Source organism: Rhincodon typus, chromosome 20, assembly GCF_021869965.1.
Source record: "Rhincodon typus isolate 14 chromosome 20, sRhiTyp1.1, whole genome shotgun sequence".
Lineage (NCBI taxonomy): Eukaryota > Metazoa > Chordata > Chondrichthyes > Orectolobiformes > Rhincodontidae > Rhincodon > Rhincodon typus.
This window is the reverse complement of record NC_063351.1, coordinates 19,813,294-19,838,900: the sequence shown is the minus strand read 5'-3', so window position 1 is coordinate 19,838,900 and position 25,607 is coordinate 19,813,294. Positions and strand designations below refer to the sequence as shown.

Here is a 25,607-nt window from a genome sequence, read left to right as displayed (position 1 = left end):
AATAGAACTTACTTTGTTTTAACAATCAACCCAAAATGACTTCTTTCTCGGTAAATCCTGCATAATATTGTTTTGCGCAAGTTACAGGAACAGTCTGAAAAATTCTATCTCTTAGAAAGATGATTGGCAGAACATGTTGTTTAGGGGTGCCATGAGCACTATTAGAGGTCTATCAGAGGATCCACAGCACATGAGCTAACTTCTGGTGTGAGTCACACCAGACACCATATTGGGGAGGGTATTAATTCATGCGCGGTGTGTCTCTTTCAGAGGTATGCAGAGAAGGCAGCTTGTAAGGATAATCAGTGTGTGTTGCTGATTTGACATCACCTTTGCTGTGTCAGAGTTCAGACCTCCCTCTCATAACATTGAGCAGATAAAGATGTGTTCAGTAGCAGAGCTCCTGCCCATCCACACCATTTAAAGGGATCATCACCAACTGACAGGAAGGTTGTTGCTTAATTTCTACTGACTCTTGCTACAATGCTGTGAGTGTTTGGTACTTTCTAGAGTTTCCTAAAGTTGCTGAAGTTTTCCAGGAATGTCGTAGAACAGCATCAAGATTTCTGCATAAAACAGTTACTCCAGACATGGGTACATTCCTCTTGGAATGCAGCGTCACTTGGAGATTGAACAAAATCTTCACACAACTGGGAAAGATAGTAGAGGAGAGAGGTGGAAGAGGAGGAGTGTTCTCAGCATGAGTTCATAGCCACTAGGGTAAGAGAACAATCCTTTTTGCCGGAAGCTCAGTTTGGAACAGTGTGTAAAATAGCTAACCTCATTTGTAGCTGTAGCAGGGGCAGATTTCAGGAGGAAAGTGACCACACTGCCAGTGGCTGTGAAGGTGAAAATGCAATGAACCAGTGTGAGTGAGTCTTCTTTCAGGCTTAAGCTGGAAATATTTACAGCATCTCACTTTCTGCCATCCACTGCTGCAGAAGAGTGGACACTTGCACTTTCTATTCAGTGAGAACTAACAACACGTCATGATGGAATTCAACCTGGAAAAGTGTGAAGTGATTCATTTTGGAAGGTCGGATTTGAATGCAGAATACAGGACTCTTGGCAGTGAGGAGGAACAGAGGGATCTTGGAGTCTATGTCCATAGATCACTCAGAGTTGCCACCCAAGCTGATAGGGTTGTTAAGAAGGCGTATGGTGTGTTGGCTTTCATTGGCAGGGGAATTGAGGTTAAGAGCCGCAAGGTTATGTTGCAGCTCTATAAAGCTTGGAACCACACTTGGAATATTGTGTTCAGTTCTGTTCGCCTCATTACAGGAAGGATGTGGAAGCTTTACAGAGGGTGCAGAGGAGATTTACCTGGATGCTGCCTGGACTGGAGGGCAAGTCTTATGAGGAAAGGTTGAGAGAGATAGAGCTTTTCTCACTGGAGCGAAGAAGGATGAGAGGTGACTTGATAGAGATGTACAAGATGATGAGAGGCATAGATAGAGTTTTTTCCCCCAGGTTGGAAATAGCTATCATGAGGGGGCATAATTTTAAGGTGATTGGTGGAGGGTATAGGGGAGATGTCAGAGGTAGGTTCTTTACACAGAGAGTGGTGGGTGCATGGAATGCACTGCCAGCAGTGGTAGTAGAGTCAGATACATTAGGGACATTTAAGCGACTCTTGGATAGGCACATGGATGATAGTAGAATGAAGGGTATGCAGGTTAGAATGATCTTAGAGTAGGGTAATAGGTTGGCACACCATTGTGGACCGAAGGGCCTGTACTGTTCTATGTCATTCTTGCCAGAGAGAAGCAGGCTGAGTTATAAGTGAAGGTATCCCTATGTGGCAGGATGCTTTAGAGAGCACACATATTGGTTTGTGGGCGCCACATTTTAATTCTGAGATGTACCACAATTGAAAGAGATTCAAACAATGTCAACATCCAGGTGGGAGCACCAACACGCAGGAAATCTTACTGGTCAATTCCTAATTTACTGAAGCAGTCATGATGTCTTTGTTCTGTTACAGTCCTATGTGTGACCTGCATTTGAGACATTACGACAGACCAATGCGTTGCTTATAGGCAGCAAGGTTTATCTGTTCACCATCTTAGTCATGGCTCCATTACATGATCTGGGCAGATGCAGTGTACATTCAATGAAATCCACACTATCTCATCGAGAAGCTCTGGGTCCAGAAGGTCCCTCTTTCAACTGTACCATCTGACCAAGGGAAGCAGTAGTTTGCACTGACTACGCTGACAGGGTGAAAGTGATCAGAGAGCAAATACCGTAATCATGAGAGTAAGCAGACATTTCAGCAAATACTCCAAGTAGCCTATTGGAGGATTTCTCTGAGAGCCTTAAGCCGGTTTGAAGTCTGCAGGGAACAGGTTGACCTTGCACGGCAGGAGACTGAGACCTTTCACTTCACTACCCAGATGTTGGGTAGCTTCTGCTTCTGCTGTAATGGAAGCTGAAACATCAGGTATTCAGTGCTGCCTTTGTGGTTAGGTCCACAAATATGCTCAGAAAGTTGGTCACCACTTTCATGTTACAAAGGATAGGCGCTCAGCTCAGTAGAAATGCTGTGTCTTCAATGCTCCTTGAGATTGACTGAATGCTTTCAGGCAGATCTGCTAATTCAACAATCATTTCATTGCACATTTCTATCAGCTTCTTTCTTTAACCTGCCTGATCATACGCATCTCATCACTATGTTGCTGCTACATTGCACACCGTGTTGCTTCTGAATGAATTGGGCAGCACAGTAGCTCAGTTAGCACTACTGCCTCATAGCGCCAAGGATTTGATTCCTCCCTCAGGTGCCTGTCTGTATGGAGTTTGCACATTCTCCCCGTGTTTGCGTGGGTTTCTGCTGGGTGCTCTGGTTTCCTCCCATAGTCCAAAGATGTGCAAGTGAGGTGGTTTGATCATGCTAAATTGCCCCATAGTGTTCAAGGGTGGAGGTGGGTTGGACATGGGAAATGCAGGATTACAGGGATGGGATGGGTCTGGGTGGATGCTCTTCGGAGGGTTGGTGTGGACCCTTCGGGGTGAATGGCCTGTTTCGACACTGTAGGAATTCTATGGAATGATTGTCAGTGTGAGACTGAGTGACTGGAATTCTCCTTCAAGATTATCTTCTTCTTTTACTTCTTGTTGATTTTTGCGCTACTAGTGAGTTAGGTTTCACCTCTCAAGTATCTGAAAGGAAAAAGGTGGAAAGCTAGGGCTGGGCCTGTGAGGAATAGGGGGAAGTAAGTGATGCATGCTTACATTGTTGGCCACTTGCAAGTCAGACATTGTGTAGGATGAGGGGGAAATATGATACTAGAAGGAAGATTGGTTATGAAGTTACCATTATCTTCAAAGGTTTCAACTTCGTCACTGGTCAGGGCATCTACAGTGGCCCCTCCACTAATATTGAGCATTGGCTCTTCCATTAGGGTTTGGACAATCAAGTGTACCTGTCCCCTTCCTGTTAGTTCTTGCTGCCTTCACTGTGTATCATCTTAACCTGAAAGACAGATGAATGTGTCAGTGAGCTTACTGCAATCTATTTGGAAAATGCGGCTATCGAGAATGAGTGACTGCAACTGTGTGCAAACTGTTGCATAAAGAAAGTGTTAGTGTTGGATATTGCAGGAAGCTCAACACAATTTGATGATGTTAGAGAGTCTTGCATGGGGAAATCAAGAGAATAGCTCTAAATCTCAGATGTGTTAACAAAGTCTCCTGGTAATCCTTGTAACAATGTTTAACTAGTTAATGTAGCTTGTACCTATCACTACAATGCAATAAATTACATATTGTTAACACTCAATCATAGTTGATCCTCTACAACTGTAAAGCAATTAGACCCTTAGGTCCAGTCAATGAAAGGGGATTAGTGACAGCATCCTTCTTCCCACAAATACCACAACTATGAGATGTGGTTTGGGGCTTACAGCTGTGAAAGGTAGATGAGGGTGAGGGTGAGGGTGAGGGTGAGGGTGAGGGTGAGGGTGAGGGTGAGGGTGAGGGTGAGGATGAGGATGAGGATACAGATGTTAGCTAAGTTTTCTGATTGATAGACATTGTTGATTATGGTAGGCTAGAGTGGCAGGCAAGTACATCGAGCAGTATGTAAGGCTTGACATTCAGTTGGTTGGATATAACATCGAAAGCTGAACCCACTGATCTTAGCCACTTGCATGAGGCATTGAACTTTATGCATCACTGTTTCTAGGTTTTTGGGACTTGATTCTTGGTACCCTTTTTGGTCTCACTATTCTCTTTACATTTATCTGGAGGGGCTCCTGATTCCATATGGTCTCTCCTTTGCACCTCTTCTAAGAACCTTTGGGACCATTCTCTCTCATGTTGTACTATTATTTAGTCTTTTCTATGTCAAAGGAACCTGTACACAGACCTCCACTTCTTGCTGCAGGCACCATGTACCTCCCCTTTAAGAGGTTGGTGCAGGTTAGCTTTAACTACGGCCAACCTCTCACAACTTTGGGATCCAGCAGAGGATCATCCAGTGATTCAACTGTGTGGTAAGAGCTGGCTGCACACAACAATCATGGTACATTGCACTGAATGGGTATTGCATAATTGAGCATCGTGAGCCACTAATCTGTTTTCATGAACTATCCATTTAATCCCCTATGACTTTTACATAAATTGTACCTACCGAACAATTCATGTGAACATCAATGTTAATATCATGCATGTTGGTGGTGTTAAAAGAAATTTAACCTTGCAGTTTCCTGTTGTCATAAAATTTATCTTGCAGTATAGAGGACAACTTTGGCAAAACACAAATCTGCTTGGCTACAGAGACATATAAATGGTTATGAGTAGCATCTTTGGAACACTTCTACATTTCAACATTAATTTGACCAGAACGTTTTCAGTCCAATTTTTTTCTTGGAATCTCAACCTGTATTTGCCACAACTTAGAAAATGTCTGGTAGATGAAGGCAAGAAAAGGGACAAAGGCAACAGGAAGCCTGTTGTTTTGACAATAATGATGCAAAAAAAAAGCAAATGATCCCTTTGGCTTATATCCTTTCAATATATCTGCTGCATTAATTTGCTCCTAAAATGAAGAATATCTGGAACTCTAGGAAGACATTTCTGTATTTGAATATTTGAAAAAAATATGTATTTAAGCAATACAATATGCACAATAATAGTTTAAAAAACAACAATTATAATGTAGGGCTGTATATCTCTGAAGGTGTCTCTATAATACCATCTTACTTCTTTTAAGTAGGCACATTCAATTAACCTGTGGATTCAGTGATATTTTTGTGGTACATCCATAGTCAAGAAAAAGCATCATTAAAAATTAGAATGCTGAAATGCATAATCCATAAAATCACATCTTCAGATTTATTGCTTCAGAAATAATACATGTGCTCAACTTACAGAATTAAAGCTGCATCTCATGTAGTGTTAGCTGAAGCATTTCTATGTATACATGCTGAATTGTGGGTCAATGGATTAAACATGGAAATTTGAATGAATATAACTTATAAATGCTCCCCAATCAATTTCTTTAAACCACAATAGAATTAATGTAGCTCTCATGTGCAATAGAATGTGCTTACTTCAGGTCATTCAGGGATCAAGTGATATTTGTACCCAAAGAGAGACAGCATATAGTGGGCCTGCACCTTCTAAAGCCCGCAATCTTTCTCTTCCTTAGATGTGGGAAACTGATACAACTGGCATATTCATAATGGTCACTCATCCCACCTATCCTGAAGCATTTGTCCAAGGTACCTACAGGGCTAACAAACTGAAGGTCAGCCAGCCGTCTATCTTCAGACTGATGGTCTTCAGAGGTTTCTTTCCTACTGGAGCAATCCTGGCTTCCTCACCTTTTCTCTAACTTGTAGGAAATAGAACATAGACATAGAATATAGAACAATACAGCACAGGAAGGAGCCCTTTGACCCATGATCTTGTGCCGAACATGATACTAAATTTAACTAATCCCTTCTGCATGCCCTTGGTTCATATCCCTCCAACACTTGCATATTCATGTGCTTATCTAATAGTCTCCTAAATACCCCTATCGTATCTGCCTCCACCACCACCTCTGACAGTGTGTTCCAGACTCCCACCATTCTCTGTATAAAAAAACTTGCTCCTCACATCTCCTTTGAACTTTCCCCCTTTCACCTTAAATGCATGTCCTCTAGTTTTAGACATTTCAACTTTTGGGAAAAAAAAATTCTGACTGTCAAACCTATCTATGCATCTCATAATTTTAATAGACTTCTATCAAGTCTCCCCTCAGCCTCTGCCGCTCCAGAGAAACAACCCGAGTTTTTCTATTGTCTCCTTATAGCTCACACCCTCTAATCCTGCAGCATCCTGGTAAAGCTGTTCTGCACCCTCTCCAAAGCCTCCACATCCTTCCTGTAATGTGGCGACCAGAATTGAATGCAATACTCTAAGTGTGGCCTAACCAAAGTCTTTTAAAACTGCGACATGACATCCTGATTCATGTATTAAATTCCCTGACCAATAAAGGCAAGCATACTATATGCCTTCTTTACCACCCTATTTACTTGTGTGGCCACTTTCAGGGAGATGGTCAACAACTTCATCTACAAGACTCCAAATGCAGCAGTGCATGCCTGAAACAACCCAAGAAGGAAGGAGCACCCATCCCCAATATAATACCCATCAATGCAAGAAATTGCTACTGAGTTTGTATTCAAATAAAAAAATTATAACAATAAATTTGGTTTTGGTCTTAAAGATTTGTTAACTTTCTAGTTTTATCCAAAATCTGTATCTTTTGATGCTTGATTTCTGAACCATGATTTCTCAAAAATTGAGATGTGTCAAAATTACAGCCCTCCTTACAATCTCATTGCTTATATAGTTACCTGCACTTTTACATTTTCATGGGTAATATCTTCCTTCTGGATTGTGTAAGGACATTTTATTAAGTTTACAGGACTAAATCAGCAATAGCAATCACTGACAAACATCTTTTGTGTCTTTCCAAAGATTAAACCCGTGTCATTACCATTTTCTAAAAGGAAGACAGCTGCCAGTCCAAACTGTTGGTTTTGATCTTGGTAAAACTTTGCACTGATTTTTCTCCCTAGGCATTTAAAAATATTTACAGTGAAATAAATCTGAAGATGCACAAAGAATATTGCTGCTATAATTGAGCCAGTTTAACTTTACAAAAACAGTTGGGTTTGATCTTATCAACCAATCTGTAACAATGTTTCATTCAATCCTCTTATTAGTCAAACTCAAATGTATCTCATATGGTGGGCTGCACTGCTGATAACTTAACCTAGCTATGGTAAACAGGAACAGTGCTAAAACCGCTGGTGACCTGATTCATATCTCTCAGTATCTCTTCAATACAGAGCTACTCAATTGTATTCCTTTGTGAGCTTTAACAGCAGAATACAGTGGGTCAACAATGATACAGACATCCCACTTGATTAGCCCCTTAGTACATTAGCAAGGATTAGTGGGAGCTGGTTTGACTCATATTAAAAAGCTGGTTTACTCTGAGCACTTTGCACCATGAATGTAACCCAGAATCCTGTTCTCCTCAGAAACAGGCTGTGACACAAAGTAACAGAAGATGTAGAAAGCATGCAAAACAAATTACATACCCTTCACAAGTGCCAATTTTAAGCTGGCTGCAGCCAACTGAAATGGCTGTTACAATGTAGAAGGCCCACTAATTCGGTATTTATATTAAATCCTGGTAGACATCAAAACAAGTCACATTTATACAAAATCTTAAATGTGATATGTGACCCAATGCACTTCACGAAGCATTATCATGTAAAGTAAAATACAGACTTGTATGTGATAGTAGGCTCATCAGTGCTATTTCCACTGATTAAGTCGACTAATTCCACTTTGCTGTCTTCGCAAATGCATTTAATTAAAACAGTTGCATTCAATTAAATTGTTAAGATATTATAGGATAAAAATCATGCTGGTGGTATGAAACAAAATTGCTTGAATGATTAGCACCCTTAAAGTGGGGATGAGGAGATGAAGGGGTTAGTAGACTGTGGGAAAGGTTACAGTTTGTATTCAGAGAATTGCTTTCTTCAGTACATCAGCTGCATTTGCTCTGTGGCTTTAAGGTTGATGATAAAATGCTCTTACCATACTTACTTTTCTCTGTTGAAGACCATAAACTCTTGTCTCACTACTTCTAAACACTCCTGGAGATATTCATTATCCTTTCAGAGAAATAAAAATAACAATTACCAGAATTTATGAATTCCAAAGGTCAAAAGAATTCTACTTGAATATGTGCAGTGGTTGTGCCATGGATGTTACATTGTCAAATTCTGAACTCGTTACACACTTTCTTCAATTTCAAATGAATGTCTACATGTGATAGCAACTGGTCTTTGATGACAGAGGGCCATAGGTAAAGGACTCAACTGCAGTAGTCACTATGGTGGGTAAGAATGAGATTTCTCTTCCACATTTTGTGAAAGGTAAGGATGATTGGATTAGAGAACAACGGATGAATAAAGATATTGAGGTTCTAGTCAAGAATAAAAAATTGTTATATATTAGATATAGACAACGGGGTTCAAATGAATCTCTTGAACAGTATAAAGTGTAGGGACATTCTTAAGAGGGAGATCAGGAAGGCAAAGAGAGCATATGAGATAGCCTTGGCAAATATGGCTAAGGATAATCCAAAGAGATTCTACAAGTACGTTAAAAGCAAGAGAACAACTAGAGAGAGTGTAGGGCCCCTTAAAGATCAAAGAGGTTGTCTTTGTGTTGAACCTCAGGAGATGGTAGAGATATTAAATGAATATTTTGCATCAGTTTTTACTGTGGAGAAAGAAATGGAAGCTAGAGACCTCAGGGAAATAAATATTGAAGTTTTGAAAACAGTTCACATTACAGAAGAGGAAGTGCTGGAGGTTAGAAAATATAAAGATGAATAAATCTCCAGGACCTGATCTGGTATATCTTCAGACTTTGTGGGAAGTTAGGGAGGAAATTGTGGGGCCCCTTGCAGAAATATTTGTATCGTCTATAAATACGGGTGAGGAGCCAGAATACTGGAGAGTGTCTAATTTGTGCCTTTGTTTAAAAGGGAATGTAAGGAGAAGCCTAGGATCTATAGATCAGTGAGTCTGACTTCAGTGGGTAAGTTGTTGGAAGTGATTCTGAAAGGTAGGATTTATATGCATTCGGAGAGGCAAGGTAAGATTAGGGATAGTCAGCATGGTTTTGTGCATTGGAAATCATGTCTCACAAACTTGATTGAGCTTTTTGAGGAAGTAACCAAGACGTTTGATGAGGGCAGGGCAGTCGACATTGTTTACTTGGATTTTAGTAAAGCCTTTGACAAGGTTCCATATGGTAGACTATTTAGTAAAGTTAGATTATATGGGATTCAGGGTGAGCTTGCCAATTGGATACAAAGTTGGCTTTAAGGCAGGAAACAGAGTGATGGCAGAGGGTTGTTTTTTGAACTGGAGGCCTGTGACCAGTGGTGTTCCACAGGGATCAGTGCTGGGTCCACTTCTGTTTGTCATTTGTACAAATGATTTAGATGAAAATATAGAAGGCATAGTTATTAAGTTTGCAGATGGCACCAAGATTGGTGGTATAGTGGATAGTGAAGAAGACTATCTGAGATTACAAGAGATCTTGATCAATTAGGTCATTGGACTGAAGATTGGCAAATGGACATAAATTTGGATAAATCTGATGTATTACATTTTGGTAAATCAAATCAGGACTTACACAATTAAAAGTAGGGCCTTGTGTAATGTTGTAGACCTAGGAGTTCAGGTACATAATTCTTTGAATTTTGCATCATAAGGTACTAGCATGGATAAAAATTGGCTGTCTGGCAGAAAGCAGTGAGTGGGGATAAAAGGGTCCTTCTTAGGATGGAAGCCAGTGAATAGTGGTGTTCCACAATGGTCAATGTTGGGACCACAACTTTACACTTTATACATTAATGGTCTTGGTGAAGGAACTGACTTCATTCTGGCTATGTTTGCAGATGATACAAAGATAGGTGGATGGTCAGTAGTATTGAGGAGGCCGGAAGGATGCAGAAGGATTTGGACAGGCTAGGAGAGTGGACAAAGAAGTGGCAGATGGGATATAATGTGGGAAAGTGTGAGGTCATGCACTTTGATAGGAAGAATGGAGGCTTGGACTATTTTCTAAATGGGGAAAAAAATTTGGAAATCTGAAGGACAAAGGGACTTGGAAGTTCCAGTCCAGGTTTCTCTTAAGGTAACTTGCAGGTTGAATTAGTATTTAGGAAGACAAATACAATGTTGACATTTATCTTGAGAGAATGAGAAGATAAAAGCAGGGATGTACTTCTGAGGCTTTCTAAAGCTCTGGTCAGACCACATTTGGAATATTGTGAGCAATTTCTGGCGCTATACCTCAGGAAGGATGTACTGGCCCTGGAGTGGGCCTGGAGATGTTTCACGAGAATGATCCCAGAAATGAAAGGCTTAACATATGAGGAACACAAGGATGAGGGGGGCTCTAATTGAAACTTACAGAATATTGAATGGCCTGGAAGAGTGGACGTTGGGAAAATGGTTCCCTAGGCATGACAGACTAGGGCCCGAGGTCACAGCCTTAGAGTAAATGGAAGACCCTTTAGAACAGAGATAAGGAGAAACTTCCTCAGCCAGAGAGTGGTGAATCTGTGGAATTCATTATGACAAAGGGCTGTGGAGGCCAGGTCATTGAGTATATTTAAGATAGAGATAGATAGGTTCTTGATTGTCAAGGGATCAAAGGTTACGGGGAGAAAGCAGGAGAATGGGATTGAAAAACTTATCAGCCATGATTGAATGGTGCAGCAAACTCGATGGGCCAAATAGCCTAATTTCTGTTCCTATGTCTTATGGTCTTATCTGTAGACAGTGTGGTTAAGAAGGCATTCAGCACTTTTGCATTCATTGCTCAGACCTTTGAGTATAGGAGTTGAGATGTTATGTTGAGGTTGTACAGGACATTGGTAAACATCTCCTGGAGTACTGCGTCCAATTCAGGTAGCCCTTTTATAGGAAGGATATTATTAAGTTGGAGAGGTTCAGAAGAGATTTACCAAGATGTTGCAGGGAATGGTGTGTTTGAGGTTGGATAGGCTGGGAGTTTTTTCACTGGTGCATAAGAGGCTGAGGGATGACATTATAGAGGTTTATAAAATCATAAGGGGTTGAGATGAGATGAATGACAGGTGTGTTTTCCCTGGGGTGGGGGATTTCAAAACTAGGGAACATATTTTTAAGGTGAGAGGAGAATGATTTAAAAGCAATATGAGGGGCAATTTTTTTTACCCAAAGAGAGGTTCATGTGTGGAATGAACTTACAGAGGAAGTAGTGGATGCGGTTACAGTTAAAACGTTTAAAAGATATTTAGATAAGCACATGAATAAGAAATGTTTGGAGGGATATGGGCCAAGTACAGGCAGGTGGGACTAGTTTAATTCGGGATGACGGTCGGCATGGATTAGTTGGACCCAAGGGTCTGTTTCCGTATTGTATGACTCTAAGACTATAAGTAAATAGTAGATGGATGTAAAAAAAAATCCTCTCAGAGTCTCATTCTATTAAACAGAGTGTGTTTTATTGGGCTAGCCACAATACTTCAGGTAGCAGGTGCAGACATAAGTACTTTTTAGTTTGAAGTTATTTGCCATAAGGAGAACATAGCATGGATGGACTATTTAAGCACATCACTGTAGTGTTGGGTTCAAAATTCAACCCAAATCATTAAGGTTTATCATTAAGGATTAATTGGATGTGACAATGAGTAATTGAAGTTAAGTGAAAAGTGTATGAAAAACAGGCCCAATATAAAGACAGTTTGTTTTGACTCGGGGGAAGCTGTCTGACCTTGAGGATTTGTGGGAGCCATCTGCTGTGCTGCCTATGTATGACCTGGACTTGTTTTCATCTACTTTTGAAGGCTAGAAAAATACTGTAGTTATTATGAAATTGAGATTCAGAACATAACCTTAGATTTGAAATAGTATTAATATTAGGGACTTTGCTCCACTCATTGTACCTTTCACTAAATGGGCTGAGGTTTATGTGACCAGTGCCATGGAACCTGAGATAGAGGTCCCAGTGCCACAGTTACCAAAGTCCCCAAAGAACGGAAAGACAGTAAGAGACTCACCTGTTTATCTCTGTTATTTTACCTAATTATCTAACTTTATGCTATATCTATCAGTAAGATAAACTAACAATTATTAATTAGTATGTGTATTAAGTATTTTAACCCAATAAGTTAGCTAAATATTGAAGTGCACAGCTTCCTGTAATCATTTTGAGCAGACCTTATAGAACTCTTTAGATACTTTCAGACTCACGCAACAACCCATTATATGAACGAAGACTTACTGACTGGGAGCTATCCTTGCTGTTGTCTCTGGATTTGTTCTTGGCCAGCCTTTTCTTCTTTTTGTGTAGTGGCCTTGACTCTAGAATCATTTCTTCAAGTTCAAATGTAGGATCACAGTGCAGCCGACCTTTCTGTTTAAATAATTGATAGTTACTGCTTGGAACTATAATTTCCCAAGCTAATTGTGGGAATACAGATTTTTTTTTTGTCTTTTACATGCTTAAACAGTAATCTCTCATTTAACAGGATGGGCAGGTTACAGAATGTATTTCAATTACTTGGTTCTATCAGCATTTACAATGTCCTTGCACTCGGGCATGTGATTTTCTTTGCTTACATTTGGAACAAAACCAGGTTCCATCTTCTTCTCGTAGACAGCATCCCAACTGACGTCAGATAAGTAAGAGCAACTTTGAATATCTGAAAGGCTGGATAGCCGGTGTTCAGGTTTGACAGTAAGTAACTGGAAAGATAAACAACATGATTCACTTAAAAATTTTGCTTTAAATTTTGCAGCTTTCTTTGCTGGTTGCATATTTTCATCACACAGTCATCTCTCAGACAGTGTATTCCTGATCCTGACTAGTCACTCCATATTTATTTTTCTGCATATTGCCTTTTTTCACTAATACCTTAAAACACGCATTTAAGGAATTCTGAGGAAGGGTCACTGGACCCGAAACACTAACTCTGATTTCTCTCCACAGATGCTGCCAGACCAGCTGAGCTTTTCCAGCAATTTCTGTTTTTGTTTCTGATTTACAGCATGTGCAAATCTTTCAGTTGTTAAAACACCAGTCCTCTGGTTATGGATCCCTCTGGTTATGGATCCCTCTGTCAATGGGAACTATTTCTCCCTATCGACTCTGTCCACACTCTCATGATTTAGAACACATTGATCAAATCTCCTCTCAATCCTATTTTTTCCAAGGACAACACTCTCAATTTTCCAATTGATCTGGAGAACTAAACTTCCTCATCTCTAGAATCCTTCATGTAAATCTTTTCTATCCCTCTCTAACACCTTCTTTTACAGTCTCCCTAAAGTGTCATGTCCAGAACTGAACACAATGCTTCTTTTGAAGTCAAACTAATGTCTTAGAGAAGGTAAGTCATGAGATCATAAGATATTGGAGCAGAATTAGGCCATTTGGCCCATTAAGTCTGCTCCACCATTTGATCATGGCAGATATGTTTCTCAACCATTTTCTCCTGCCTTCTTCCCGTAACCCTTGATCCCTTTACTAATCAAGAACCTATCTATCTATCTTAACTCTGAGTGACACGGACTCCACAGCCCTTTGTGGCAATGGGTTCCACAGATTTACCATCCTCTGGCTGATGAAATTCCTCCTCATCTCAGTTCTAAAGGGTTGTCATGATATTGGACCTCAGCTAAAAGTGTCCTGCCCAAAATACTCTTCGTGTAAAATGATGAATTGATCCTTGCATTTGTGTTTGTCTTTGTGTATGCATGCATGTCTCTGTGTGTGTGTGTGAGTGCATGTTTCTGTGTATGTGTGCTTGTGTCTCTGTGTGTGTCTCTGTGTGTGCATGTCTGTGTGTGTGTGTGTGTGAATGTGTGTCTTTGAGTATGCATGTCTCTGTGCATGTCTGTGTATCCGCATGCATACATGTGTGTCTGTGTGTACATGTCTTTGTGTGAGTCCCTGTGTGTGTGCACGTGTATGTGTATGTCCCCTTGTGCATGCCTGTGTTTCTGTGTGTGCATGTCTGTGTGTGTGTGGCTGTGTGCATTTTTCTGAATGCGTGTGTCCACATCTGTATGTGTGTGCGTGTTGTTAGTAGATTCTACTACAGGGTGTTAAGTGGATTTTGTTAACCAACATAACAAGGTTATTTATTAACATCCCCCGCACCTGCCCCCACCCCACCATCCCATCTCTGAATTCAGTCTTACTGGCCCCCTAAAATCCCAGTCAATGTTTCGCAGAGACAATCTCACTGCCAAGGTTAAATTGATTGACCTGTAGCTGCTGGGTTTATCGTTACACCTTTTTTTGAATACGAATGTAACACTCTCAATTCTCTGGCTCTCTGGCGTCAGCCCATATCTAAGGAGGAATAGAACAGTTCGGCCAGTACCTCCCAAATTCCACATTCACTTCCCTCCGTATCCTTAGACGCAGCAGTGAAGTGAAAGTGTCCCTACCTCTGAGCCAGGAGGCCTGGGTTCAAGGCCCACCTGCTCCAGGGGTGTGTAATAACATCCCTGAACAGGTTGATTACAAAATGTAAAAAGTGAAATTGTTATTTCCTTCTACATTGATATACTTACAAGCCGTCCTGAAAAAGAACTTTGACAAACTGTCTTGTATCAGATACACTTTGTGGCATGTAGGAATCCCCAAATATTAATCAAATTAAAACTTTTGAATTTGTGGTCTCTGCAGACTGAAATATCTGAAATTTATAGCTGTCTCTCTGTGACAATATATATATGCTTTCCTTAAATTTTGATAATTTGAACAATAAGAAATATAAAATGTGACAATTTTAAGGTGAAAATTATGAATATAAAATGAAATTATATTCCACAGGCATTGAAGAAGTAATCCATTTGTATTGAGGATATTGAAAGTATGATGCACTATCTGTATTATTGGTTAATTTTTCACATAATCTTAACAATTATTTTGAGACAATTTTAGCTCCCTGCACCAATGCTTCAAATTCATAGAGATAGTGGGTGAATTAGCCCCTAAAACATCATTAGAAATTTCAAAAGGGTGTTCGATCAGTGCAAGCATATTCTAAGAAGAGCCGCTCCTCCACTTACAGATCTTGTCCCCATTCTCCATGCTCCAGATCTCACTACAGCCTCTTTCCTGATCTTGCTGCTCCACCAGAGACAGAATCTACAATTCGGGGTGCAGCAAGGCCAGGAGAGAGGGATCCCGTGATTTAACAGCTGAAGGATTTTTTTTCTGACTGGTCCTCAATATATCATTCAGCAGAGTTACAGAAAGTCTGAACAGAGTTATTCAGCAAGTTGAGCCCATCCATCCAGGCCTTGGTGTTGGTGGGGCAAAGGGAGTCAGGTCCAAGTGTAGGGTGGGGAGCAGGGCACTGAGTTTCAGAAGCCAGGAGAAGAGGGACTGATAACGATGTCTGTTTGATTCCATTTTGGAAACAGTATGGAAAAGTTACTTAACATCAAATAACAAAAACATTCTACAGATGGAGTCAAAATTGAAAGAATTAACATTATCTATTTATGTAATCTGTTATTCATGTAATCCATCTTTCTAAAAAAGATAACTCTAAAGATATCTCAAATGCAGAAGTTAGTATTGCTGCATGACTGGATTACCAAGAATGTCTCACAAAAGCCCTCTGAAAGAATTGTCCTGACCCTCACCTCTTCATGTTGCGTGCACATTATACTGTACGCATCCCAAGTTGGGGATTGACATTTAAAATAAGGCGTGAGTATTGACCGCACTAAACTGTGTGGTCACACAGCTCCCTGGAAAGTACCCTGCAGGCATGGTCACATTATATGTACTGCACATACGTGGTGATGGAATAAGCTCTAAAGAGACCAAGCAATAAAAAAAACACTGGCCCTGTATAATAACTAACTTTTACAGGGAAAACCAAGCACACATACAACCACAAAATGTTCATAGGTGTATGTGCAACTCTGTAAATGTTAACCATTTTTTAAAAATCCAGCAAAGTTATTCACAGTGGATTTACAGTTAACGAGGATTCATTTCTCCTTTCACTCTAAGCAAGTCAATGTTTTATTTAAATTACTAACTCTGTGTATCACTGAGTCAGTGGTGATTATGAAATAAATACTAAGACTGCAAACACAGGACCAAGACTGTGATCATTACTTTAAGTTCCCAATTCATCACATCAGACACCAAATGCCACAAGAATACCAGCCAATGAAGGGATGATACGAGGATATTTTAGCTCAGTAATAAGCACATTGAGTTAGTTGTAGATTTGTTACCTCCCTTTAAGAAAGCACTGACAAAGAACAAAGCCAGTTGCACAACACCAGTGCTACAAACAAATGATTCTCATTAAGCAAATTTTAAATCACTTTTGTAATTTAAGATGAAGTGTCAGCAGCTGAAGATGATTCACAGAGAATACAGCACTTACAATGAACAAATTTATTGCTTGCCTTTATACTTTTAACAATTAATTAGTAAATATATTGTATAATAAAAGAAGCAATGTTGATTTGTGGCATCTTCAGTTCTGTGCAGATGAATTTTCAATGATAACTAATTAGAGGGCATTGATAAAGCCAGCACACTTAAACATGAAAAGTAAATTCCTTGAGTGCAAGTCACTTCAACAAAAACAGAAAATGCTACAGGCACTTTGTTGTCTTTATAACATCTGTTAAGCAACTTTCTGCTTTCTCACTTAGTAAAACCTGACGGATCATTCTCTTTTGCTTCTCAGTAGTTTTATTCCCTTCCCCTTGTTCTTTTCTTAATTATTGTTTATTTGTAACATTTTCTGGTTGTGTCAAAGAACCTACAGCTGAAATTTCAATCTGGTTGTTTGCTCAATACACATTACAAGGCCTGTTGAATTTCGGCAATTTCTTTTCTTGTTTTATGTGCTGTAGAAGAGATCAATGGTTTACAATATAGTGGCTAAAGTTAAATTTTCCAATTCAGTTATTACAAATTTCAACATATTTTAATAAAGATTCACAAAGGTGGTGGCCCACATCAACAAATTTTTATTTGATTGAACTACTTGTGACAAATAGTGTTACACTCAGTGAAAAACAAGAGCTTTCCTGCGATGAAGTGGAGTTAGATGGCAAATAATAATTAGAGCAAGAGCAAAGGTAGTTTGTACAACAGGTTAAATAAACACTAGAAGATAAAAGAGGGCAGATAGGGAAGGTAGCAATGTATTGCGGACTGAGGGATAGGATAGACAGTGATTAGAAGCTTGGAGAGAAAAGGAGGAATGTTTATGACATGACATGGAGATTCCAGTACAGTAAAACTTGAATTTTCTCCATGTTAAAAATGTTCAAGTGCTGGTCCACTTCTCAGTCCTGCTCCAGTTCATTCCAGAAGTGCGACCTGTGGCAATATCGTACAGAAAGCAGCTTATAGACCAGCTGCTTCCACATTCACCAACCAATAACAGATGGCAAGAAGCAGATGGTTGTGGGAAGGTCAATCGCAGGAGCCCCAAAGGAAGGCCAACCAGCAGCACCACTAGGAAAGGTGAGCACTGCTCAGGGAGAAGCAGAAGGAGAGACTATAACAAGATGGAGGCGTTTGCCAAATGGTCCAATGACTTGCAAACACTAAGGTTTAGAGGTTTAGAACCGTCAGGGAGTGCAAACAATTGATGATCTACGCTTGGTCTCACCAATGTAGAGGATGCCACATCGGGAACAATGGATACAGGAGACCAAGTTGGCGGATGTACAGGTGAACCCCTGTTGATATGAAAGGTTTGCTTAGGGCCCTGAATGGGGGGGAGGGGGGGGAGGTGTAGGGGCAGGTGTAGCACTTCCTGCGGTTGCAGGAAAAGGTGCTGGGGGTCGTGGGGTTAGTGGGGAGTATGGAGCAGACAAGGGAGTCACAGAGTGAGTGGTCCTTACGAAAGGCAGATGGGGTGGGAAGGGATATATCTCTTTGGTAGTGGGGTCGGATTGTACGTAACAGAAGTGGCAGAGAATGATACACTGGATGCGGAGTTTGGTGGGGTGGTATGTGAGGATCAGGAGGACTCTGTCTTTATTTTTGTTGGGGGGAGGGGTTTTGAGGGCAGAAGCACAGGAAATGCAAGAGATTGCCATCGAGGGTATTTTTGATCATCAGAGGGGGGATGCTATGGTCCTTGAAATAGGAGGACATCTGGGATGTGCGGGAGTGGAATGCCCCATCTTGGGAGCAGACATGGCAGAGGCAGAGGAATTGGGAGTAGGGGATCACATTCTTGCAGGAAGGTGGGTGAGAGGAGGTGTAGTCCAGGTAGCTTTAGGAGTCAGTGGGCTTGAAATAGTTGTCAGTGTTGACGTGGTTACCAGAGATGGAGACGGAGGGTCCAGGAAGGGGAGGGAGGTATCGGAGATGGTGCAGGTGAATTTGAGGTTGGGGTGAAAGGTGTTAGTAAAGTTAATGAACTGTTCAAGCTCCTCGCAGGAGCATGAGGCAGCGCCGATACAGTCATCAATGTAGCGGAGGAAGAGGTGGGGAATAGTGCCCATGTAACAGTGTAAAAGGGACGTTTCCACGTATCCTAAGAAGAGGCCGGCATAGCTTGGGCCCATGCGGGTGCTCATGGCCATCCCCTTAGTCTGTAGGAAATGGGAAACTGGTTGCCAACCATTTTAACTCCCTCTCCCACTCCCTGGGTGACATGTCCATCCTGGGCCTCCTCCAGTGTCACAATGACACCACCCACAAACTGGAGGAGCAACACCTCATATTCCGCCTCAGGAACCTACATTCCGATGGCCTAAACATAGAATTCACCAGTTTTAATAAATCCCCACCCCTGACCTCATCCCATGTCCAATCCTCCCTCTCATCCCCATCTCCTTGATCTGACACAACCTGTCCATCTTCTCTCCCACCTATCCACCCAACCCATCCCACTGACCAATCCCCACCACTCCCTACCTGCATTCACCTATCACCGTCCCACCTACTCTCCCCAGCCCCACCCCTCCTCTCTCTATTTATTTCCCAGCTCCCTTCCCCCTCCCCATTTCTGAAGAAATGTCAACTTTCCTGCTCCTCTGATGCTGCCTGGCCTGCTGTGTTCCTCCAGCTCCACATCTAATTCTGACAGATCAGCATTTAGTTTTGCACATTACATTCAATTCCAAAGCTATCCAATTCAGGTCACATAAGTGCAGTTAAAATACTACTTCTTCAGTTTGCTGGCCACAAATGGGACACCATTGTTAGAAGGGATGATTAAAGGTGCAGGTTGGGGCTGCCATGTAATGCTAAGTGATGACCCATTGTATGCAATGAGTCATCTTCCATTGTTTTATTTTAAATTGAAGTTATTGCAATAGGGCAAAGTCAGATAGCAAAAGCAAACTTCTCTCCCTGTTCCTACTTCACTATCAGCTGCATAGCAAAAAATTTAGAGGATATCCAAGGCTCAATTTCTGTTTTCTGTGCACAATCAAGACATTCCGGGCACAGCTCCAATGATTTATTTTCCATTCTTTCCAATGGACCATAAATCAGAGAGGTGCAGCATATTTGTGACTTCCACAGTAGGATCATCACTTTGGCAAACTGTAATCTTTGTCAAAGATTAATGTTAATTTCATGTCAATCAGCGTGTTTAAAAGGGAGCCGTGCAAATATGGAAGAGATTGAGAGCTGCTATGGTAAACACAGACATGAACGAACAAACAGCCTTTGGCAGATTGGCTCCAGTGCTTCTTCTGCTTGTGGTTATTTCACTTCCTCACCAGACTGCCTTAATGAGACCTTAATCCGTGGAAATACAAACAATACAGCCAGTATACAATGCATCAAGGCCATTAACCTAGAGGTTCCACTGTCGTACATCAGACTCTGTGGCGTTAATTAGACAGGGAAAGCAGGAAATGGAGCAGAGCTTGTTCATTCTAGATCTTCACCAAATACTCAGTCTGCCCTATTTATGCTATAATTTCTAGTGGGAGATGCCACTCCTGCTTACATAAGAAAGGAAATGCACACAACCTATACAAAATGTGAACCTTAGGCACTGGTGCAAGTTTTATCTAACCATCAATCGTTAAAGCCGACAGAAATTCCAAGGGAACTTTGCCAATAGTGCTTTAGCAGTATGCAACACCAATGGCTTAAACGTGTATGGCTTTGCACGCATGAATAGCTCATACGATAGAATCATGTGACACAAAAGGTCATCACGTTGCACATTGTGTCTTTGAAAGAACTATTCGATTAGTTCCACTCTCCTGCTCTTTCCCTGAAGCACTGCAAATTTCTCCTTTTCTCCCCCATTGTAAAATTAACCGTGAATTTCAGTACATTCTTTTTTTCTTTTAGACTAGAGGTACTTAGAGTACCGATCAATTCTCCACAGGATTTTTCACCAGCAATCTCAAGTGATCCTGTTGAACAAAAGAGTTATAGAAAAAATAAGCACTACTTCTGTATAGCAGTACTGTAGTGTGGGGGTAACAAAAAAAAAACAGGTGATAAAAAAAGAGTTGTAGAACTCCCTTCTGCACTCATTTTCAGCTTGTAGCTATTGTTTGCTTCTGAATGTAAAAAAAAAATGCACCTTGTTACATTCTTTCACATCTAGATATCTTTGATCACTGTTCAAGACTGCTTTGAGCACTCATACATCAAAACTGTTTTCACTCTAAGCACTGGCACTGTTCTCCAATATAATGACCAGAACACCCTGTTGTAATTGCTTTAATTCCTGTTTGATAACTTGCCCTCACATCATCATCATCTAAGGAACCACTTTTACTTTGACAAGTGCAAGAATGGCACTGCTCAACCTTGTACTATACTTTTAACTGTCACACACACTTACTTAAAAGTAAATTCATAATCCAATGAGTAACAGAAAATTAACATACTCTTACTGTAATTACTAATTCCTTTTAGAGTAAGAAACATGAATAGTTCATAACTCTATGCCGAAGTAATTATATATATCATCTAACAATGACTTTTATTCCTTTTCCTCATCAGTTCTGGGATTTACAAAATCGTTATTTCATAGGACAGAACTTGATTAGTTGAAAACAAAGACATATTTTCTCAAAGCTTTTCAATTTGCAATCATCAGGACAATTAGCAAGAAATAACAAATTAAAAGGAAAATACGTGGGGACAAAAATAGAAATTTTTGGAAAAGCTCAGCAGGTCTGGCAGCATCTCTGGTGAGAAATCAGATTTAACGTTTTGGATTAAGTGATCCTTCCTCATTTTGTACTTCGTATGAAAGAATTGTGCCAACTGGTTAACAAGTGAACTCTGATTGGTAGAGGTGTTACCATGGGGAATGCATCAGATAAACAAAGACGGGCAGTTAACTGTCAAGCTAGGTTTAAATTTTAAACCAATCAGGTTGACTCTGATTGGTCCAGGTATTGCCCTGAGAAATGAATGACAGAATGACTGTTACCTATTCTGTTGAGTTGAAACAGGTGCAGAACAGGGCTGTGTACATTAATATAAGCAATTATCAGTGCACACAAGTGCAGTATACTGTGAGCCAGTGATAATATTAAATTGGTTGTTAGCATTATTCTTCGCAGACTCAGAATTATATAGCAAATGTTGCCCAATCATGAAATCACATTTAATGATGGTCACGATGTTGTGGGTTTTGCAAACGTGAGCTGGTTTAGACGTGGTCAGTATACGACCATAGGAAATAGGAACATTCGGCCCCTCGAGCATGCTCTGCCATTCAACAGGATCATGGCTGATCTGGAATTCCACATATCCACATTCCTGTGTTTTCAATGAAACTCTTGATTCCCCAGCTGATCAAGAATCTGCCTACTTCAGCTTTAAATTACACAAGGAGTCTTCCCCGACAGCTCTCAGGGCAAGGAGTTCCAAAGACTCAACCCTCTGAGGGAAGAAATGTCTCCTCACCTCTGCCTTGAATTGGTGCCCCTTTATTCTGAGATTATGCCCTCTCATCATAGACTCCCCATGAGGGGCAACATCCTCTTAGCATTTACCCTGTCAAGTCCCTTGCTCAGTATCTTGCTTATTTTGAAAAAGCCAAAAGGATATGCTGTTTAATACAGTCTGTAATATGTATACACATTTGTCATTTCTGAAAGGTAGAACTGCCCTGAGCCACAGCCCTGGCACAAACTGTTCCCCTAATCACCCTCACTCACATCCAACTGCTCTCCTGACCCAAACTGACCAGTCTCTGACCATTCGATTACTTTCTGATCCATCCTAAATGACCTCTGACTAAACCCTATACCACCTCACTGCCTGTCTAGCCCCTGACCTGAGCCAATCTCCTAATCTGAGCAGACAATCCCTGACCAGATCCAATTATTGAACACCACCTAAACACCCCTTCAACTCACTGACTAGCCTCCCTATGCACTTAGCTTGCCTGTTTATGTACTCCATCAATTCACCTACTCAAACATTCACAAATTCAACCATTCACTAACAATGACACTTGTCAGCTAGTGCCATATAAAGGAGCATGTCATCTGTGAGGATCCTTTACACCGGTCTCTGCACTGCAGGATTTCTGAGCTGAGGGAGATTTTAGGATGTTGCACAGAGGATCAGATTTTAAATGTAACCATGTAGGTGTGGAGTTTTCTGACTGTTCAGCGTAGGATGCAGTGGTAGGATACTCACTGAGAGCTTTGGACCATTATTTCTGTGAAAATTTTACATTTTTTATGAGAATTAAAGCACCTAACTAAAACTGAGACACCTTTTTTCTCTATGGAAAATACTTGCTACTTTAAAACACACAAGATAATTCAGAGTCAAGTGTTGTATTAATAACAAAGGTAGCTGGAATATATTTATAAACATATTTTAAGGTTTATGAATATCAGCTATAACAATAGATATATTCACCTAGAATCTCAGATTGGTAAGAAGCAATTTTTCAGCATAAAGTGTATATTGTGCCTCATAACTGATGCAGGCCTATTTTAAATAGTACTTGAATTTATTGGGTTGGAGGCTTTGGGGTTATGTGATATAGGAACCACCAGCCTGAAAAGGGCAATAGCTCCAATATTGTTTTTGCAACATTGTGCATATTTAATGCTGAATCATCTACAAAGTAAATAAAATGGATACCCAGGGTTGATGGGAATTGTGATGAAGGCACGTGTTTATTTCATGAAAGACGATTATTAAAGCAATTTTTCAAATTTTCTGGTCGCTACCTAATTAATTTTCTTGTATATTCTGTTACTGTTCAGAAGCATTTCAAGGCAGCTGGTTATTATAATACTACAATACTCACATGGGAATCCCAGGTCTGTGCTCTTTGGTAGAAAAAGTGAATTCCAAATGGAGGCTTCACCATAAATACTCTACATGTTATCACCAATGCTCACACATAATCTCTGGGCAGAAGTGTACATGCTTCCATTTGTCAGAGTAACAGAACCAATGGAGGTTTCATACACAGGGAACACTACAACATAATTGGACCACCTACTCCATGCTGATTTGCAGACAAAGTCCTCCTTAAGCACAGCACTGCCAGTAGCTGTAAATATCACAGCAGATTTAACATTAGGCTTGTTCCAGGTTATCCCTAGAGACATAAACAACATAAGCCAATTCTTGTCTCCAGACTATAAGCAAGTAACTGAAGCTGTGGAAGTGTGACAGTGTCACTACCTACATGAATAGATTGCAATCTTTGAATTTGAGATCGTCGGCATGGTATGATACAAATCAGAGAGTTGGCATATTGCCTTTAATTTACAACCATTTATTATTTTAGAGAAAATTCTGAATGTTGAGGCCTTGATTTCAGCCTGCAGGTAAGGTCCATATAGGGAAGCCACTGCGAGGCTGGGGCACAGCCTTGTCAACAGGATTTCTGAGACTGAAGGGTTCCTTTGCTTGGGTCCTTGTTCACAGAGGGCCTGAGCTGTCAGCCTTTCAGAAAAGTCTGATTGTGGTGGAGCAGTTGGGAGGTCAGGATCAATGATGGCCTGGGTACTGGGGGAGCGGGAGAATGGTTATATTGAGGTCATCTGCTACTGGTAGAAGGGAACGGGTGTGGTTGGGATTGGGGGGAGGCAGGTGTTGGATTGGAGTCTTACAGCGGTCAGAGATTGTAGACTGTATTTGAGGGTCGTCTGATGGTGTCTGGGAGAGAGTGTTGGTATGGGAGAGAACGGATAGTGCTGGATGGGAGAATTAGTGGGAGCAAATGGTGGTTTCAAGAAAGAGAAGAGTATGTAATGGTCGTCAGGGAGAGCAAACAGTAGTCATGGGGTGTCCAGCAGTGGTTGGGAAGGCTTGGAGGAACAGATTGTGCCTATAAGAGTGATAGAAGCAGGAATACCTCAAGACATTTAGGAACTATTTAGCTGAGCACTTGAAATGCCATGGCATTAATTCATCTTTTTGATTAACATAGATCAAGGCATATAAGTTGACATTTAAAGTTACAAAGAAGTCCCTTCAAAAATGGGGGCCAATGTAATCACTGTGTATAAAATATGAACAGCATTCTTCTTACCATAGGACCTTTTCCAGTTCATCTTTCACCGTGCATGGGCTGCACTCTATGGGCATGCCTTGGCAATATAGCCCACATTTCTGATATTTGATCCCACATGCTGACTTACAAGATAAGTAAAACATGCTCTAATAAGTGTACAGCATTCAATAAGGGAAAAGGAAAATTGATTTATATGCCCAACATGGGACTAAACATCAATTGTGGTGCCGAAAAAGATTGGTTAATGCTAGGTGCCAGCACAACTTGCATATCGTGATCTATGGAACCTTTTTTTTCACCTGACCACTACATTTTTGTGAACTGGGTGCATGGCCCCTACATCTCCATTGTTCCCAGCATCACTGATGTATCACAGTGTCTGCGGCTCAGACTTCAGTTCATAAAACTAGAGACAAAGTTCCCAGAGTAGCCAGCACTTCCTGCAGATGTGGTCCCCATGAATCAAACCAGCGTCCACCAATTCCCACATACTACAGCTGCAACACGTTCCCTGCCCAGTCATCTCTACTTTGTTTAATTTAAATGGATGTTAACTATTTAAAAAGTGATTTTCTTAACTGTACTCTTCATCTTCAAGAACATGTTCTGATTTCAATGACGAGGCCAATCAAAAGAGAGACAGAAGAAATACCCACCAATCACGGACCTGTTTCTTGAGGTGTCTCACTTCTGCTGTGACAGGTAGAAACAGGTTGGTGGGGCTCTTTGCTGCTGGTTTTGGTCTCTCACCATCACTGCCCTGCTACTGCAGCTTCATTCTTCTCTGAAAAAGTCTCTGACTCTGAGTCCGAATGTACCATGGTACCCAGGAAATGCCAGGATGATTAAAATCTAGTTTCACATCTGGTAACTGCACATACCAGTTATAAAATCACTCACATTGACTTTTCCCACCCCCGGTTATCCCAATTGCCCCTTGATCCAAGCTGACCAGCCTCCCCCATCATGACTGCCCTTCCCAACAGCTGTAACTCCTGACAACACCCCATGACCCATTCTGACAAGACCCTGACAT

The 25,607-nt window shown here is 40.9% G+C and overlaps 1 protein-coding gene across 2 annotated transcripts in view; it reads right to left on the bottom strand.

The window, feature by feature from the left end:
- Nucleotides 1-25,607, bottom strand: part of LOC109917659 (serine/threonine-protein kinase 32C) — a 279,630-nt gene that overhangs the window by 5,478 nt on the left and 248,545 nt on the right. For both annotated transcript variants that reach the window (XM_048608927.1, XM_048608928.1), the window contains 4 exons: nucleotides 12,702-12,827; nucleotides 12,364-12,495; nucleotides 8,119-8,186; nucleotides 6,992-7,069 (listed from right to left, as the gene is read on the bottom strand). In XM_048608927.1, coding sequence (XP_048464884.1) covers nucleotides 6,992-7,069; nucleotides 8,119-8,186; nucleotides 12,364-12,495; nucleotides 12,702-12,827 — 404 coding nt within the window. The remainder of the gene's footprint in view (nucleotides 1-6,991; nucleotides 7,070-8,118; nucleotides 8,187-12,363; nucleotides 12,496-12,701; nucleotides 12,828-25,607) is intronic.